This window comes from Pithys albifrons, chromosome Z (genome assembly GCF_047495875.1).
Source record: "Pithys albifrons albifrons isolate INPA30051 chromosome Z, PitAlb_v1, whole genome shotgun sequence".
NCBI lineage: Eukaryota > Metazoa > Chordata > Aves > Passeriformes > Thamnophilidae > Pithys > Pithys albifrons.
The window spans coordinates 13,304,385-13,321,300 of NC_092497.1; the positions used below are offsets into that span (position 1 = coordinate 13,304,385).

Sequence of the window (16,916 nt, forward strand, 5' to 3'; positions counted from 1 at the left end):
TCTATTTCTTACTCTCATTTTGTGTGTTTGAAAACCACATTTCAAGTTCCTGCCAGCAGGTGAACGTTAATTAATCATTTTCTAAGCCATATTGCAAACACGGTGTACCTTCTTCTTTTGTACTCATTTCCAAGGATTTCATTTCAAACAGACACACACACATGTACCTGCTGTATGTAACAATCTGTAAGGATAATAAGCAGTGGAAAGATTGGACAGCATATACTTCAAGACAAGCAGAAGGAGTAGAAATGCAGGTAGAGCAGTATAATACTATGGGAATTTCACAAACCAGGTAATGATGTATGTTAAATGTCCTGCTGCCTCTAGGAGGTGAGGAAAAAATCCAACAAATACAATTCCCTTTCCTTGTTCTTTGTGCTTCCTGATAAATGAGTTCTGTTAGTCATTATTAATAGTGTACCTAGTTTATGCCTGCTTGGTAAGAATGATTTGCCAGGATTTTATTCCAAGCAAATGCCTGGCTGAAAAGTTCTCCCTTTTAAAAGGCAATAGCTTCCCTGTTAATAGGGAAAATCTAAAGTTGAGTACTATTTTCAAATGTGAGAGATCTTAAAGCAGGTAGACAAGATTTGTGATTGTAGTAGATGAATGCAAGCTCTGAGAACATAACCTCATGTCCAAATGAAGGCCTATGTATTGAGTCAATTAATTTATTGGTTTCTATGCTTAATATTTGATAGATCCCATTGAAGAGGAAGATGCAGATGTTCTTTATAGTTCAATACAGGAACTCCTGAAAGCAGCTGTTATGGCAGATGCTGATATTCTTTCCGAGACATTTCAGCTTTTGATGGATTCTGCCAAAGATCTTAGCAGAAAATTGTATGGTTTGGTTCCAGCTGGGCTCTATCTTCCAGCACCACCATTATACTGTCCTCAGCCAACCTCTCTCAGTGAGGTAAATATGTGGGATAGAAGCTTTTTGGGTCTTTGTTTGAAGGTATTTATGAAGTGATCATGATCCTTACTCTGGTTCCTTTCAGCTCATTTTTCTGTTTTTTTTCCATGTCCACTCATGGACTTAAGTAGCACCATAGTGATAAGTATGTGTACCTCTGTATTTATTCCATAAAGGATCTGTGCTGTAAAGAGGAAGAGAAATATTTTTAGGAGCAGAAACAGTGTTGAGGTGTATGTCCTTTCTAATTTTAGGATTTGTCTGTTTTTGCATGTTCCAGGAAGATGACAGTGACTTTCTTTTAAAAATGGAGAGAGAAATCCGTCAGAAAGTGTCAGGAGTTCTACAGAGAATTATCTTGCTCTTCAGGGCTGCTCATTGTTCTTGCCCTGCAGCACAGTGGTATATTACACAACTGAAGCAGGCAAGAAAAGTTATGCAGAAGGTAAACATTTGTTTTTGTTATGACTTGATTATCAGCCATAAATACTACTGACAAGCTTACAGTTGCATTGCAGAAACACTCAGTCTCACCTGGGCTTTGATGGCATGTTCTTCACGTGTCGTCTTCTAGTTTTGCACTCCATGTTCATTTTATTTAGGAAACCAGAACTTAAAGATATAGGGTATCTAATTCTCAAAGTGTTGCCTTCTATATGTTTTTATATACCTACTTGGTAATGAACCAATTCATTTCTTCTCTGTTTGAAAGGAACAAGCAGGCTGTAATTGGGAGTTCTAGCTGTTAGCTGGAAGCAAATTCCAGTTCACTTGGGGCTGAATGTGTAGCAGAGAAGGTAGTGCTCACTTCAGGTAAAGGGGTCACCTTAGTGCACAGAATTTACAAGATCTCTTTCTACTTTTGTGCAATTTGTTTGCACAGAAGCAAGTTTGGAATATATTGATTGAAAAGGTCAGGCTTTTCTTAGGTCATTGTTACACAGCTACTTAAAGAGGTTTGACTTGCAGAAGGGAGTGTGTGTGACTGCCTCCCTTCCCTCAACCCCCCTGCACCAGCATTAATGCAGTGATCCAGATCAGGAATGGTCTGACTGGCAAATACTTCCTTCTGTTTGCTCATTGCATGGTCACGTGCCTGATGCTGGCATGGGGAAGTGATCAGATGTCCCAGCTGAAACTGGAGGGAAAACTAGTCTGCCTTGGCAACAGCAACCTGGACTGTGTGGGATTAATCTGGTTTCTTGATTGTGGTCTTAGTTGTTCTTATGTTTGGTTACTCCTATATTTCATAGTAATAATGATTATCATTCAAACAAAAGCGCTTTTTTTGCCACAGGTCATACTAAACATGTTTCTGTAAGAGAATTTTCAGAATAGTGAGTTGAAGAAAATGGAAAGCAAACTTAAGGGAAATTTACTAATCTTGGCAGTATTCTGCTAATAACAGAGAGGCTGTATCAGCAGTGATACATATAAAATGTTAACTGACTTTCATTTCAGTTAGGTAATTTATTTCTTTATTTTTACTATCTGTAGATTCGAATGAAAGATTCCCTTCCTTCACTGAATCCATTCCCAGAGACTTTGCTTCGTTACTGCAATATCTGCACTGTTTTTAATGGAACTGCATCTTCTGGACCCCATCAGTTTGATGATATTACCTGCAAAATTTTAGGTCTGTATGTAATAACATGGAATAATTTAGAGCTGGACAAAAGAACACCAGTGAATATCCACACATGCAAATAAGCTCTTTTTCGCTTAAGGTAGTCTATTGCAGTGTGTGCAGAAACACACCATAAGTTTTATTCCTTTTCCAGCTTTTATGTTAGTTATCAAAACTCTATTCTGAAATGTGCTTTTCTGGATTGGGGCTGGGGGGGGGTGCATGCTACAGACCTGATTGGTGTGAAAGAACATGAACACTGAGTGCGACTACAGAGTTCTAGCAGCAGAGCAATATTGAAAAATCAAGAATATGTAATTTTTTTCTCTAATAATACTGTTATGATAATGTTTATTCCTTTTTTTAGACGAAAATCCCAAGCTATTCTATTTAATTTATTTAAATAGAATCTCACCATATTGCATATGTGTGTTGTAGGTTGGTTCAGAGAGTTATGTGCATTATGTTGGATGTTTCATGTTCGTGAAAAATTGTCTGACAACTGTAGACGGTACCAGGCTGCAAGGGAAAATACTACTAATAAGGTAATTATATTAGTAATAGAAGTAATTGCATGAAACTGAGAAGAATTCTAAAGGTCTGATGTATATTTTTTGTGAGAACTTTTATTTGCTTCACATGACAAAATGCACACAGTGCCACAATATGCAGTATGCAGCTGATGCTATGGAATAGTGCTGTCCATGTGAACTCTGTCTTAAATACCAAGCTTTTGCTTGGTATTTAACTCAGATAATTGAAGAGATGCTGCCAGAAAATCAGTAATTACTACAGTTGTTGTCTACCTAAGTATTTACTTCATGGTTTGTGGGTTTTGTTGCCATCAGGTGAAGATATTTCAGGTATTTCCTGATTAGTGTATAATTAAAACACCAAAAATTAGGTTTATGGGTGTCAAATATACAAAGTTTTCAAAAAGAATAATGAAAAATATTAAAACTCAATCATGTTTTCTCTACTTATACACATATCAATTGATGTTAGAGGTTAGGGAAAAAAAAGAAATTGATCATATGTTCTGTAACAAGTCTAAAGTATTTCTTCACCAGAAAAAACAAGCTTCAGATAAACAGGATGGCTCTGTTTCAAATGGCAGACTGTTCTGATTTTTCTGTACTTTGTGTGACAGTGAAAAATGAGATGGAAAATACTATTCCAAAATAGACTGATCCATTTTAAAAGCATCTTGCCAGACTTAATCATATTGATCCCAAGAAAGAATTTATCATCACCTCAAGTCACAGTAAAATTATTTAGTTCACCTGGTAATATGTAATCACCAGGTGTATATAATCAGTTGTATCTAGTTAGTCCAATTATCAAGTTTTACTCAAAATGATTGCAAACAGAATCTTCAGCAGATTATTAATGGGAAGTACTTCTTAAACTAGTTTAAAAAAAAAGCTTTTTTTTCTTTTTTTGATGTACATTTTGATTACTTACAACCTTGATCTGTCTCCTGGCATTGTACACTTCTTTGAATGGCAATTAAGTTAAAGATGCTTATTTTCTATTGGCTAGGGAAAAAGCATTGCCATCTGTAATGTGTGAATAATTCTGCTGAAATATATTGTTCGTATCAATTAATGTTTCTGTTGATTTTTTAGGATCTGAAGAAGAATGGATGTGATGCCTCCACAGCTGGGCATTGTCTGAGTGCAGTGGAGTGGGCTTGTCGAATGCTTCCTTTCTGCAGGTTCATGAATGCTGAAGAATTAGTTCAAGATGTCATTTTGAGTCTTCTTGGAGAATTGCCACCAATGAAAAAGGTAAAAGAAATTAAAGCAGTAGAGATTATGAGAAATATTCCTTCTCCTTGGAAAAGCCACTAGTTAGATTTTCTAGTGGTGTTAGTTCTGTGGGAAAAGATACCTTATCTGCTGGCTCCCGAAAAAAGATGTGATATTTTGTGCAGGTGGCAGAGGTTTTTGTAAAAGCATTTCCTAATCCTGAAGATATAAGAGTTCCGCTAAGAGATAAATATCATGTACTTCGGCAGCGACTCGGGCACGGTGTTGTTAAAGGTAATGTTCATCCTTCTTCAGGAAATATTAAACAAACTTTCTTTTTTACCCTGCTTACTGACTGGATATTATTGTGACAATACCTCCTTTCAGACCCCATGTAAAACACTTACTGTCGTTTCTAGTTAGACAACTTTGAGTTTTGTGACAAAATCTGTATTTTCTTTCTGATACGTCTATACCAATTACAGAGTGTCATAACTTTCAAGTTGTTGTGTTTCTTTGCTTTCTCATGGTTTCTTTCTGTAATTCTGAATTGCTATTACTTATTTTAATTTAAGGCTAATTCATGTCTCAATTTATGAGACTAATTGAAAACTGAAAATTGAAAATTGGAAATTTGATTTTCTTTCTTTCAGTAGGTCCTGAAAGTGAAGAAATGATGTCTGTTGTTATCCAGGCCACTGAAGAAGTGAGAAGGAAAGCCTTGAGACGTGTAGTAAGGAACATAGGCCCAATAGAAACAAATATTTGGGAGCCATCAGAAGAGGGAGCAGCAGATGATGAGGAACACTGTTACGACAGATTCTCAATAGACACTAGTCTAAGCACAAGCACACTTACTGATCTTGGTAATCCTCAGATACATAGTGATGCTGACACAGCAGATACACTTTCTGATGCTTTTTGTACTGAAGAAACGAGAGTTCAAGCACCTTCATTCCAAAGGTATGAAGAAAAATGCAGCAGAAAGCTTTCAATTTAAATTAGGGGAAAAAAAACCCCAGAAGTTGTCTCCTGCTTATCAGGTAATCTTTTCACCAAACAGGGTGTTTGTCACTCTGGGTGATTTAAAGAATTACAAATTTACCAAATCAGAGAACTACTAATGTCATATCAGTTAGTATGCGTGACCAATGCATTGTGGAAGTGTGAATTATTATCAGCTATGTCCACATTCATATATGTTATTGCCTGATTTCCATCAATGTAAAAAATATAGATTTTGCATTTTATTAATTTGCCACTTGAACATTGTATTCATGTAAATTTGGGATTGTTAGTTTACCCTTTTTAATACTAAAGGAAGAAAAGGAACTAATGTTGTATTTAGTTGTTTTTTTATGTAATTCTTAAAATGGATTTTGGTGTTAACGGTTCTAATGTTTATTGTCTTACAGAGATAATGAACACCAGAGACAAGGAGAAATAGGTAGCAAAAACACCCCATGCAGGATAAAAGCTCCTAACTGGAAAACAACACATCAAGACAAAGTACATAGAAGAGATGTGCATAATCAGCGTAATGTGGCTGTAGTTGGTGCATGGGAATTTGAACGTGATGATGATGAATATGTTAAATTTTTAGAACTCTTTTTGAGTTATGTTCTTGAGAGAGACCTGATAAAATACAGCGACGTTGGAATTCCATTTCTTACTAGCTTTTCTGGACTTCTTCGAGAGCATGAATTGAACTCTCTCTTTTTTGATGTCCACACAACACTAAAACGTCGACACGGCAAAAGTAGAAGTCAGACTGTGTTTAGAGCTGGGTCTTGCTATAGTGTTACCCTGGCATCTTGTGATCCTGAAAGAGCATCTGTCTGCAACAATACCCAAAATATTTTGGAAAAACCTACAATTGTACAGTCCATTGTACAAACAAAAGAACCTTCTGTGCATTATCTAATGAAAGGACCTAGTGAAGGATTATTTGGTTTAAAACACAAATCAATTTACAGAGCTCAGGCTGATAATCAAGGAGTCACTGTTGCACTAGCAAACCAGACCTTTCCTAACCACACTTCCTCTACCCTGCAAGCTCAGGCAACTTCTAAATACATTTACAAAACTGTTGATGTAGTTGATACTGTACCAGGAGAAGAACTGTCTATAGAATTGATGGACAAGTTGAGCAACATTGCAAAATTGCTGGAGTGGATGATCAGATGGTCTGATAAAAGACTGCTTTGTGGTCCCAATAAACAAGATTCCTTAGAAGAGATTCTCCCCATGATACATGTGAAAACATCAGCAGGTGCTGTCCTTACTTCGTTGTGGCTGTTAGAACATTTATACAGAGCCACATCTCAAACAAAGAACATAAAATGTAAGGTAAGAAAAAGAATGTGATAGATGTCAATGAAATGTGGGTGAATTATGCCAGTAAAGAAAGTCACACAAGGTTTGTCCCATCATTCTGTTCTCAGTAAAACCTGGGATATTGATTAATAGCCATTCCTTTAAGGATTGCTTAAAGGAGAAACATTCCAGAAATACTGGAATTCTATCTGTAGAAATACTTGTGTTGGTGCTGAAAGTTCTCTTTGGAAACCATGTTCAAAATCCAGCTCGTTTATCCAGGTAGCACATTATTTGTGTAAATTTGTGTAAGTTTGGCCATTGTGTCTTAGACATCATCTTTGAAGAAACGTAGTACTGGAGATAGAGTACAGTGAAGCAAGACAGAGAACAAAGTTTCTCTGGGAAGATTTGAACTCAGCTTCATTTGTCTTTGAGGACAGTGCAGATGTATTTTGACTACAGTATTTAAACTAGGTAAAGATCTGTGAAAAGTGACTAGCACTGTTAGACAGAGTTGGGGTATATGTGTACATATGAAAGAAGAGATTCGCCAGAAGAACCTGATGAGTATTGCTTTAGTTAATATTTTAGGGATAACTGGATCACTTAGCTTTTTTAGATACTCTATGTAGAATCACAGAATGCATGAAAGGCTCTGAGGGGAGAGGGTTGTGGGATTTTTGTGAGAAGACTTTTCTCCCATACCAAGAGATATTTTTTTCTTAGTTTTGGTTTATAGTTTTGTTTTTTGAATAAGTGCCACCTGTATTTTACTTAAAGCTTACTGCCAAGATTTTATGTGTGCATCTAACTGCAAGATTATGTATGGTTTTTTTACCTTTCATGCTGTTTTCAGTGATAATTTCAGTCGTGTATTCCATGTGATGAAAGCCAAACCTTATTGTGTGTGTTTGTCTCAATTCTAGTGTCACATAATAGCTTTGACAATTGACATTCACTTGACACTGACAAATCTTTCTTACGTTCCCTTTGGATTATTCAGAGGATCATTGCTTTACTTAATGCAAAAAGGGGCAAGACTCAGGTGCCACAGGCTACTGTAAATCCTGGATTTCTCAGCTCTATACTAAAGAATATGAGTTAAACATAACCGTTCTAAATGAAGTCATTGTGGCTTTTAAAAAAGTGTCAGGTATCTTTTAACTAGTGAATTTTGATTATCATTGTTTCTCTTAACAGCATCCAGATAATCAAGATCTGAAAGAATTTGCTTCTGCATCAGAAACCCCATCTAGGACTGAGAAGGAAAGCAGTATTGATGAAAGCTTTTCCATAGTGGCCAATCCTCCTCCTATCATCCAGAATGCACAAGCCTATGAGGAATTTTGTGGAACTGATATTAGGTAATTTGTTGGGGTTTTTTAACGTAAGAACTCTAGTTGATCATAATTCCTCTGCTAAGCAGCATGTCAGTATGAAGAGTTCTACTGTTATCATGTGTTTTATACATGTTTAATTTTGAGTGCCAAGTTGAACCTGTGCCTATTGTTTACAGCTGTATTAAGCATCAGCAGATATAAATAGTAGGCAGAAAACAGTGTACTTGTTGCATGTGAAGTGAACTGTACATTGATTGTTTATAAGTTTGGTCATGTGGAAATAGAATCTAGATTTCTGATTAAATGGATATTGCAATTTTCTCAAAGAATTCAAATAAATTCCACTTTCTTTAGTGTAACTTTCCTTGAATTGTGAGGTTCATGATGTTATTTTTCTCTGAATATGTAATCTAGCTATGTTGCTATCTGTGCATGTCAGAAAAATAGATTGAAAAGACAGTAAATGTTTTATTTGTTAATATCTTGCGCTATCCTGAAGATAAAGTAAGTATACATAACCTGAACTCCTTTGTGACATTTCATCTTCTGCTGCACTAAAGAAAAAACAGATCTTCAGTATAGAAGAGATGGATGGATGGATGGATGGATGGATGGATGGATGGATGGATGGATGGATGGATGGGTAGGTGGATGGATGGATAGGTGGATGGATGGATAGGTGGATGGATGGATAGGTGGATGGATGGGTAGGTGGATGGATGGGTAGATAGATAGAAGAGATGGATGGATGGATGGATGGATGGATGGACGGATGGATAGATAGATAGAAGAGATGGATGGATGGATGGACGGATGGATAGATAGATAGAAGAGATGGATGGATGGATGGACGGATGGATAGATAGATAGAAGAGATGGATGGATGGATGGACGGATGGATAGATAGATAGAAGAGATGGATGGATGGATGGACGGATGGATAGATATATATCTTCAGTATTCTGAAAATAACCTCTTGTGTTTTGAGATGTTGCTATGTCTCTTGTCTGTCAGGTTTTTTTTAATAAAGGAAATTTCTGAGGGGGAAATAAGTGTCACCTTAACCAGATGATTTTGAAGTCAGAACAGTTTGTCTTCCATTTTTGATAGATCATGTGTCTTGGTTATATTTTTCTGGAAACAGTCCAACTGAAAGAGTGTACCATTAATGACACTAAAATACCACAGCTATACCAAAATAAAAATGTTAAACTTGGTTTAAGTGAAACTCAGACAGAAAACTTACCTGAATACTGATTATATCACAGCAGTGTTTATTTTACAGTTATGCACTAGCCTGAAATTTGAAAGGAACAGCATACTTAAGCTAAGCCAGATACTTACATTGTTAATTACCTTTTGTAATTTCAATTACCAGAATGTCTCCAAAGTCAGAACAATTTGATAAGAACCAGATAAATCAAGGAAGTTATTCTGTGCCTCATATGACTGAATATCCTAATGAGGTGGGACCACTTGTTCAGCAGGAGTTAGATGTAACGCCAGAACGAGAAGGTTTGTATTAATGGTGTATCCTTTTACTATGATCTGACATATAAAACAGCAGGAGTTTTGCATAAATATGGTTATATATGCCTCTGTTTATTTAATCAAAAAATGAAAATAAGTTTTAATTGTTCTATTGAAATTATTTTATCCAGTTTATAACTAAATTGTGTACAATTGCTTTATCAAGACTTTCTGATCAGTTTTTCACTTTTCTAACTTTTTTTGCTGTAGAGATACAACAATATATATTAATATGTTCTATTCTGTCATACACTTTCATTCCAGACGTATTCATGCAACTGTGCAAAACAATTTGAAAATTGTAAGAGCTGAGTATGCAGAAGTTCAGTTTATCATATTCATACCATTTAAATAAGCTGCTTTTTTTTTCTCCAGGTGCGTGCATCATCACTAGTAATAATAAAAATTTTATATTTGCTGAGACAGACTTTTTTTATTTCACAGACTATTCTGAGTTGGAAGGGACCCAACAAGGATCATCAAGTCCAACTCTTAAGTCCCCACACAGGGGATTGAACCTGTGACCTTGGCATTATTACAGCCAAATTTTAACCAACTGAGCTAATCTCCTCTGAATGCTTTACTTCTCGCTAGGGAGAAAGTGGACTAGTGTGACCTGCTGTCAGAAATCACATAACAGTGCTGTAATGCATGTAGATGTCTGATTTAGAGTAATTGTGTTTGTTTTGTAGAGGTCTTTGAGGAGCCATATGAAACTCCAAAGAGCTGCAATAGCTCCATCAAGATCAAACCTGTGGCACATCATAGAGAAAAGGCAAGTTACCACAGAATCATCATACAGTCATAGAATGGTTTGGATTGGAAAGGACTTTAAAGATCTCGTTCCACCCCCCTGCTATGGGCAGGGATAATTTCAACAGACCAGATTGTTTGGAGCCCCATCCAGCCTGGGATTGAATGCTCCTCACAGATCCATAGCTTTTCTGGGTATCTTACTCCAGTGCCTCACCCTCCCTCACAGTAAAGAATTTCTTCCTAATATCTAAACAAAACCCACCCTCTTTGGAGTTGAAGTCATTCCCCCTCTCCTATCACTGTATGCCCTCGTTAAAGGTCCAACTCCAGCTTTCCTGTAGGCTCCTGTGGGTTCTGAAAGGTTGCTCTGAGGTCCCCCCGGAGCCTTCTGTTCTTAGGTTGAACAATCCCAACAGTCTCAGCCTTTCCTCAGAGAAGAGATGCTCCAGCCCCCTGAGCATCTTTGAGGCCTCCTCTGGACCTGCTTTAACCAGTTCACATCCTTCTTATGCTGAGGGCCACAGAGCTGAACACAGTGCTCCAGGTGAGTCTGATAAGGACAGAGTAGTGAGGAGAATCCCACAACCTGCTGGCCACGCTCCTTTGGATGCAGCCCAGGACACAACTGGCTTTCTGGCAAGCACACATTGCTGGGTCATGTTGATGAGCCTTCACCCTCAAGTCCTTCTCTTCAAGGCTGCTCTCAGTCAATTCTCTGCCCAGTACTTGCACTTGGGTTTGCCCCATCCCACGTGCAGGAACTTTTGATCTTCATGAGGTTTGCACAGGTCCATCTCAAGCCTGTCACAATCCCTCTGAGTGGCATCCCTTCCTTGATCACACCACACAGCTTGGTGTCACCAGCAAACCTGCTGAGGGTGCACTCGATCTCACTGTCATGTCACCAACAAAGATGTTAAACAGTGCTGACCCCAGTACTGACCCCTGAAGACACCACTTGTCACTGGTCTCCCCTTGGACATCAAGCCATCAACTGCAACACTTTGACTGTGGCCATCCAGCCAAGTTCTTCATCCACCAGGTGCCCCATCCACCAAATCCATATCTCTCCAGTTTAAAGATGGGCATGGTGTGCAGAACAATGTCAAATGTCTTCCACCAGTCTAGGCAGATGACATCTGTTGCTCTTCTCTCATCCACCAACACTGTAACTCTGTTGTAGAAGGCCACCAGAACTTTCAGGCCCAGTTTGCCCTCAGTGAAGGCATTTTGACTGTCACTTATACTTCCTTATTTTACATGTGCCTTAGGCCAGTTTCCAGGAGGATCTGCTCAATGGTCTTGCCAGACACCCAGGTGAGACTGACTGGCCTGTAGTTCCTCAGTTCTTCCTTATTTCTGCTTTCAAAAATGGGGTTATGCTTCCCCATTTTCATTCAGTGGTAACTTTAGTGAACTGCCGTGACTCCTCAAATGTGGTGGTTAGTGACTTAGGCCCTTCATCTGCCAGTTTCCCTCAGAACCCGCAAACGTGGGTCAGGTCCCATGGACTTGTGCAACTGCAGGTTCCTTAGATGTTCTTGAACCTGATCTTCCATAGCAGAAGGTTCTTCATTGTCCCAGTCCCTGTCTTTTGGTTTTGTGACTCAAGCAGTGTGGCTGGGGCGCTTGCCTGTGAAAAACGAGGCAAAAAAGTCCTTGGCCCTCTCCATATCCCAAGTAACCCGGACTCATATTCCCTTAGAAATCGGGCCCACACATTCCCTAGTCTTCCTGTTGTTTCCCTTGATGACCCTGGCCAGATTTAATTGTATCAGGGTTTTATCTTTCCTAAACTGATCCCTGGCTGCTTGGACAATCTGATATCCTTACCCTGTCTTTGCTTCCACCCACTGTAGGCTTTCTTTGTGTTTGGCTTTGTCCAGGAGCTCCTTGTTCATCCATGCAGGCCCACTGGCATTTTTGCCCGACTTCCTCTTTGTTGAGCTGCATCACTCCTGAGGTTGGAGATGGATTCTTGAATATTAACCAGCTTCCTTGGGCCCCTCTTCCCTCCAAGGCTCTGCCCATGGGACTCTACCAATCAGACCCCTGAAAAGGCCAAACTCTGCTCTCCTGAAGTCCAGGGCAGTGGGTTTGTGGTGTGCCCTCCTTGCTGCCCCACGGAACTCAAACTCCTCCATTTCATGGTCACTGCAGCCAAGGCTGCCTTTGAGTTTCACGTTCCCCACGTCCCCCCCCTTGCTGGTGAGAACAAGGTCCACCACAGCACCTGTGCTCATTGAGTCATCTGTCACAAGGAGAAGGAGGTTTTCATCAAAATGTTCCAAACCCTCCTTGATTGGCTGTGCCCTGCTGTGTTGTCCCTCCAGCAGACAGCAGGGTGTCCGAAGGTCCATGAGGAGCAGGGCTGTGGCAGACCCCACTGTAGTGCCACCTGTCCCTGCTCTCGCTGGGGTCCTGAGCCATAAGCTCTTGGTCAGCTCCTCATCCATCCCCAGGTAGTGCATCATGAAATATGTTCAGTGAACCATTAGAGTATCTCCTTATTTCTGATCTGTAGCTGTCCTCTGACAAGTATGTCATTTGCATTATTTTCTGTCAGATTTTCTCAAGTGGGTGATTAATCATAAGTACATTTGCCATAGGCTGAAAGAGTAATAACTTTATTGAAGCAAAAGGAATAGAAAAATTTACAAGTTTGGATGCATCTTTTTATATGCCAGCAGGTCTCCATTTCAGATGTAGATAGTGAAGAAGATCAAAAAATGGAAGAAACAAAGGAAGAAAAGGCTGAACAGAATGTGTGAGAGACTTTGGTTTTTTAATTTGATTTGTTTAATTTATTTAATTAGCTTTAAAATCTCTCTATAATACAATATAAAATTATAGAAACAGTTCATAAACCTGGTTAACATAACATGTGTTTGAATAGATGAATGCTCTGTTTGATTTCTCTGAAGTTTTTAAGGGAAGAAACTCTGTATTCTGTAAACACAGGATTCCTTATGTTTACCACCAGGAATATTGGTCTTTTGAGATATTTTCATTTTTTTTAATGACAAAAAAATCAATCTATTTTTAGTATATTTCAATTAGCTTTCTTTTAAATGGCTTAATTTTAGAAGAACTTAGAATCCTCTAGTATTTTAAAATGGCATTTTTGTTTTAGCTGCATGTAAGAGGCACTTAAAAGATGTTATTATGGCGTTGTTTTTTCTCTTAGAAATGCAGAATATAGTGATATTAACAGTTTTGCTTAAATTGGATTTTCTCTTCCTTTGTTTACTGAAATCACCCTCTTTTTTGCCTGCTGTTTGCATTGAATAGCCAGAACTTTTTCAGTGCTTTTGTTTGAGTCAGTTTCTGATTGCCAGGGAGACAAAGCATGAATGTCAATATTTGCCAGCTCAGATTGCAGGGTAATGCAATAATTGATGCCATGCAGACCAGTGTAGCTCTGATCAGGTGGCTTTCATCTATTTCATCTCATACCGATTAAAATACTTTTTTGGAAGGTTATGCATATATTTATATACACAAATGTATATAAAATGAAATTAAGCGGCATATCAAATTACTGTAGTATTTACAATACTCTCCTTTCTTTACAGCATGACTGAGGTTGTTACTAGCACTGTTTCTCATTCCTTCTCTTTAAAACAAGATTCAGAAGTTCCTAGGTAAGAGAAACCTATACTGTTTTATGCAATAAAAAATGGACTATCCCTGTTACGTCTTCAGTTTGAAGTAATGTGCTGCGTAGATTTGCTTACAAAATACTTGCAGGTCTAATATATTGTACCTGCAAACTAAGTAGCTTTTCCTGGAATCTTTTTGTACTGTAATCCCTGAGGATCTTATACACTTGTGTATTGTCCAGAATTCACAGGAATCCAACATGTTATTCCAGAGCAACTAGATTTCAAGAGACATGATAGTTTTCTTTTCTGGTTCCAGACAGAAGCATTATACAATATAAGTGTAGAAGATATGTTGTCACATAAAACACCTGAACAATAGTATTTTAAACTTACATTTACATTTTTATTAAATTACTAAAATACCTATGTCCTACAGCAACTGATAGGTTCACATAAATATATGCTAATATTTCTGTAAAGAGGGAGAATGTTGGACTTGGGAAAAGGGGTCAGGAGTCAGTCTCAGGCTTTCAGTTCTAGAACAGTCCTCTAGGAGGTTTTTTTCAGTTTAGAGGAAGATAAGAACCACACGTCCTTTTGGATTCCATTTTCATGCATCTCTGATCTCTCTTCCTTCTCACCTGTGCCCCTTCACACCTATTACATAGCCAAAAAGTTGCCAGTATTACTCATTAGCCATTGCTTTATGCTTCTGTTTCTTCACATGCTTGGAAGCTACTCTGTACCATTTCAGAAAGTCCTCCAAAGGTTGCCTGTACCCATAGCAATGTCAGCATTTTTCTTAAACAGAGAAGGGCCTTTTGGGTCGATTTCTGTTGATGTAGGTGAAGCCCTTCAGTTTCTTTTTACCTTAATGTAAATCCCAACCCTGTCTTCTTCATGTTAGGAATTCATTTACTTGATATTCTTTACCTACTAAAAGTTTTTATTGTTATTGTGGGAAAATTTAATGTGTCATCTGGTAGGTGCTGTTTTAATTTTAAATGTGTTTTTTTTAATCTGAAATTTTGTTGTTGCTTTTTAAGTCCAAATATAAAAGAGCATATTACTTTTAGTGAAAGTGAATCTGCCTTCTGGTTTATTTCATCTAATAAGGCCCTTCTTCATTTTCCATCAGCTGTTTGGCTTTAGGACTAACCAGGCTGGTTTTCTGTCCTTTCTGTCAAATAATTTTTTTCTGCTTGTTTCTCTAATGAAGATAATATTTCAGATATGCTTGTGGGTAACAAATCACACAGAATTTAGTGGTTTACTGGTGGTTTTCATTCAGCATTTTAAGAAGCATTAAGAAAACATAGTCTCTGGTGAAGATTGTACAGAGTTAATTATTAAATTGTTTCCAAAGTTTAATGATGTTTTTAAAAAACAGATACCTTTAAATCTTTTCTAGATTGATTTAAGACAGCCTTATGTAGGTATTTTGAACTATGAATGTTTTTATAGTTTTGTTCTTCCTCGTTTGAAGTAATGCAGACATCTCTGTGAGTGATCACGAGCCGCCTCGGACTGTTGTGTCCAGCACTGCCTCCCATACCTCTGTTTGTGCAAAGAAGCAAGAAGCCAAAGAAGAAGCCCCTACAGAAGAGAAACCAAACACATCAGAAACTGTCAGGCAGATGCTCCAAGATGAAATGTTTAAATTAGTTCAGGTGAGAGCATCTCTTATTTTAGAAGAGCTTTCACATTACAAACCATGTTATTTAAGACCACGGAGGTAATTACTGTTTTAAAGGCATTCTATGTGTGGTTGTTTTTGAAAGAGATTTCAGTTCCACATTAACCACTGTGAAAACTTATATTAGACTTAACTCTTGCTTGTGACTCAAGAAAATGAATGATAAGAAAAGTTTGAGTGTGTTTTAGTTTACATAACTCAGTGTGCTCTAGTAGAATACATAAGGAAAAATTCTGATGCTGTAATAACTTTGCACCTATAATAATGTCTCAGGTTTGGCCTAGCTGTTGCCAACCCTGGACTGGCCCCCCTTCCCCCTCCCAGAACCTTCCCAGCAAAGGAAAGGGGAAAAAAAAAAGAGAAAAGACACACACTCTAAAGAAACTGAACTGAGTAAAAAGAATAAATTATATTTACTAACATTTACAAACCACACTGTATACACAATACATAGGATCCCAACCCCAGGGGAGAGGGGAAGGGAGAAAAGGGGATTGATTAGCCGGAAAATAGGGAAGACACCAACCCAACCTAAAGAAACCGAATGAATCAAAAGAAAGACAATTAAAAACCTCAAGGAAAGGGAACAAGAATGAAACAATCTCACCCAGGACAGGAGAACCACCAGGGACCGGAGGGACCAGACTTCAACCACCTCCCTCCAGCTCCTCAGCCAAGGAAGGGAAGCAACACCCCCCCCCCCCCCCCCCCCCCCCCCTCCCCCTGCTACGTGGAAGACACGTGTGGAATACTTGTAACTTCCTTAGATACAACGGTCACAAACAAAGTGAAGGAATTTGCCTTGCTTTAGCATAACCTGACTGTGGCAGGTATCACTGTATCTTGAAAGAAATTCCAGTACCATAAACAAATGAATCATTATTGAAACTTTGGGATTTTTTTTATTTTGTCACCTGTTCTTACAGGCTGAAGAGCAGCTATAACATAGCTGAAACAGAATTTTTGTTAAGACTCCTGTTAAAGTTGTTGACAGTGTTAACTTTGTGCATGTGTGTTTTCAGCTACAGCAGATCAACTTCATGAGTTTAATGCAAATAGTGCAGTCATCCTTTGCCAACGGGCCAAACGTGCAGCAAATGTTGCAGCAGCATCAATCTGTTCATCTGGCTGGGGTCCAGCCTGCACACACTGCCCAAGGCAATGGTTCTCCAAAAACACAGCTGCCCACTCCAGAAAATAAAGGAAAACCTGGTCAGAAGATCTGTGATTTTCAGCCAAGGAATAGTGTAGAAGATGAAGGCAACAACGGCCATGTAGAAGTATGTATATCCAAGTGTTGTTTCTGAAGATTGTTCAGTTTATCTGACGTGTTACCTATCCTGTTGAATTAGGAAATGTGTCTGTAGTAA

General features: G+C 38.3%; 1 protein-coding gene across 3 annotated transcripts in view; it reads left to right on the forward strand.

The window, feature by feature from the left end:
- Positions 1-16,916, forward strand: part of LOC139685109 (ciliogenesis and planar polarity effector 1-like) — a 58,845-nt gene that overhangs the window by 22,762 nt on the left and 19,167 nt on the right. The window contains exons 19-33 of one of the 3 annotated variants that reach the window (XM_071581724.1): positions 705-922; positions 1,203-1,367; positions 2,420-2,558; positions 2,988-3,094; positions 4,178-4,339; positions 4,486-4,594; positions 4,957-5,263; positions 5,716-6,649; positions 7,820-7,983; positions 9,338-9,474; positions 10,182-10,264; positions 12,933-13,012; positions 13,821-13,889; positions 15,337-15,520; positions 16,569-16,826. In XM_071581724.1, the coding sequence (XP_071437825.1) occupies positions 705-922; positions 1,203-1,367; positions 2,420-2,558; positions 2,988-3,094; positions 4,178-4,339; positions 4,486-4,594; positions 4,957-5,263; positions 5,716-6,649; positions 7,820-7,983; positions 9,338-9,474; positions 10,182-10,264; positions 12,933-13,012; positions 13,821-13,889; positions 15,337-15,520; positions 16,569-16,826 (3,116 nt within the window). The remainder of the gene's footprint in view (positions 1-704; positions 923-1,202; positions 1,368-2,419; positions 2,559-2,987; positions 3,095-4,177; positions 4,340-4,485; positions 4,595-4,956; positions 5,264-5,715; positions 6,650-7,819; positions 7,984-9,337; positions 9,475-10,181; positions 10,265-12,932; positions 13,013-13,820; positions 13,890-15,336; positions 15,521-16,568; positions 16,827-16,916) is intronic. The other 2 variants (XM_071581725.1, XM_071581726.1) reach the window with 2 other exon arrangements.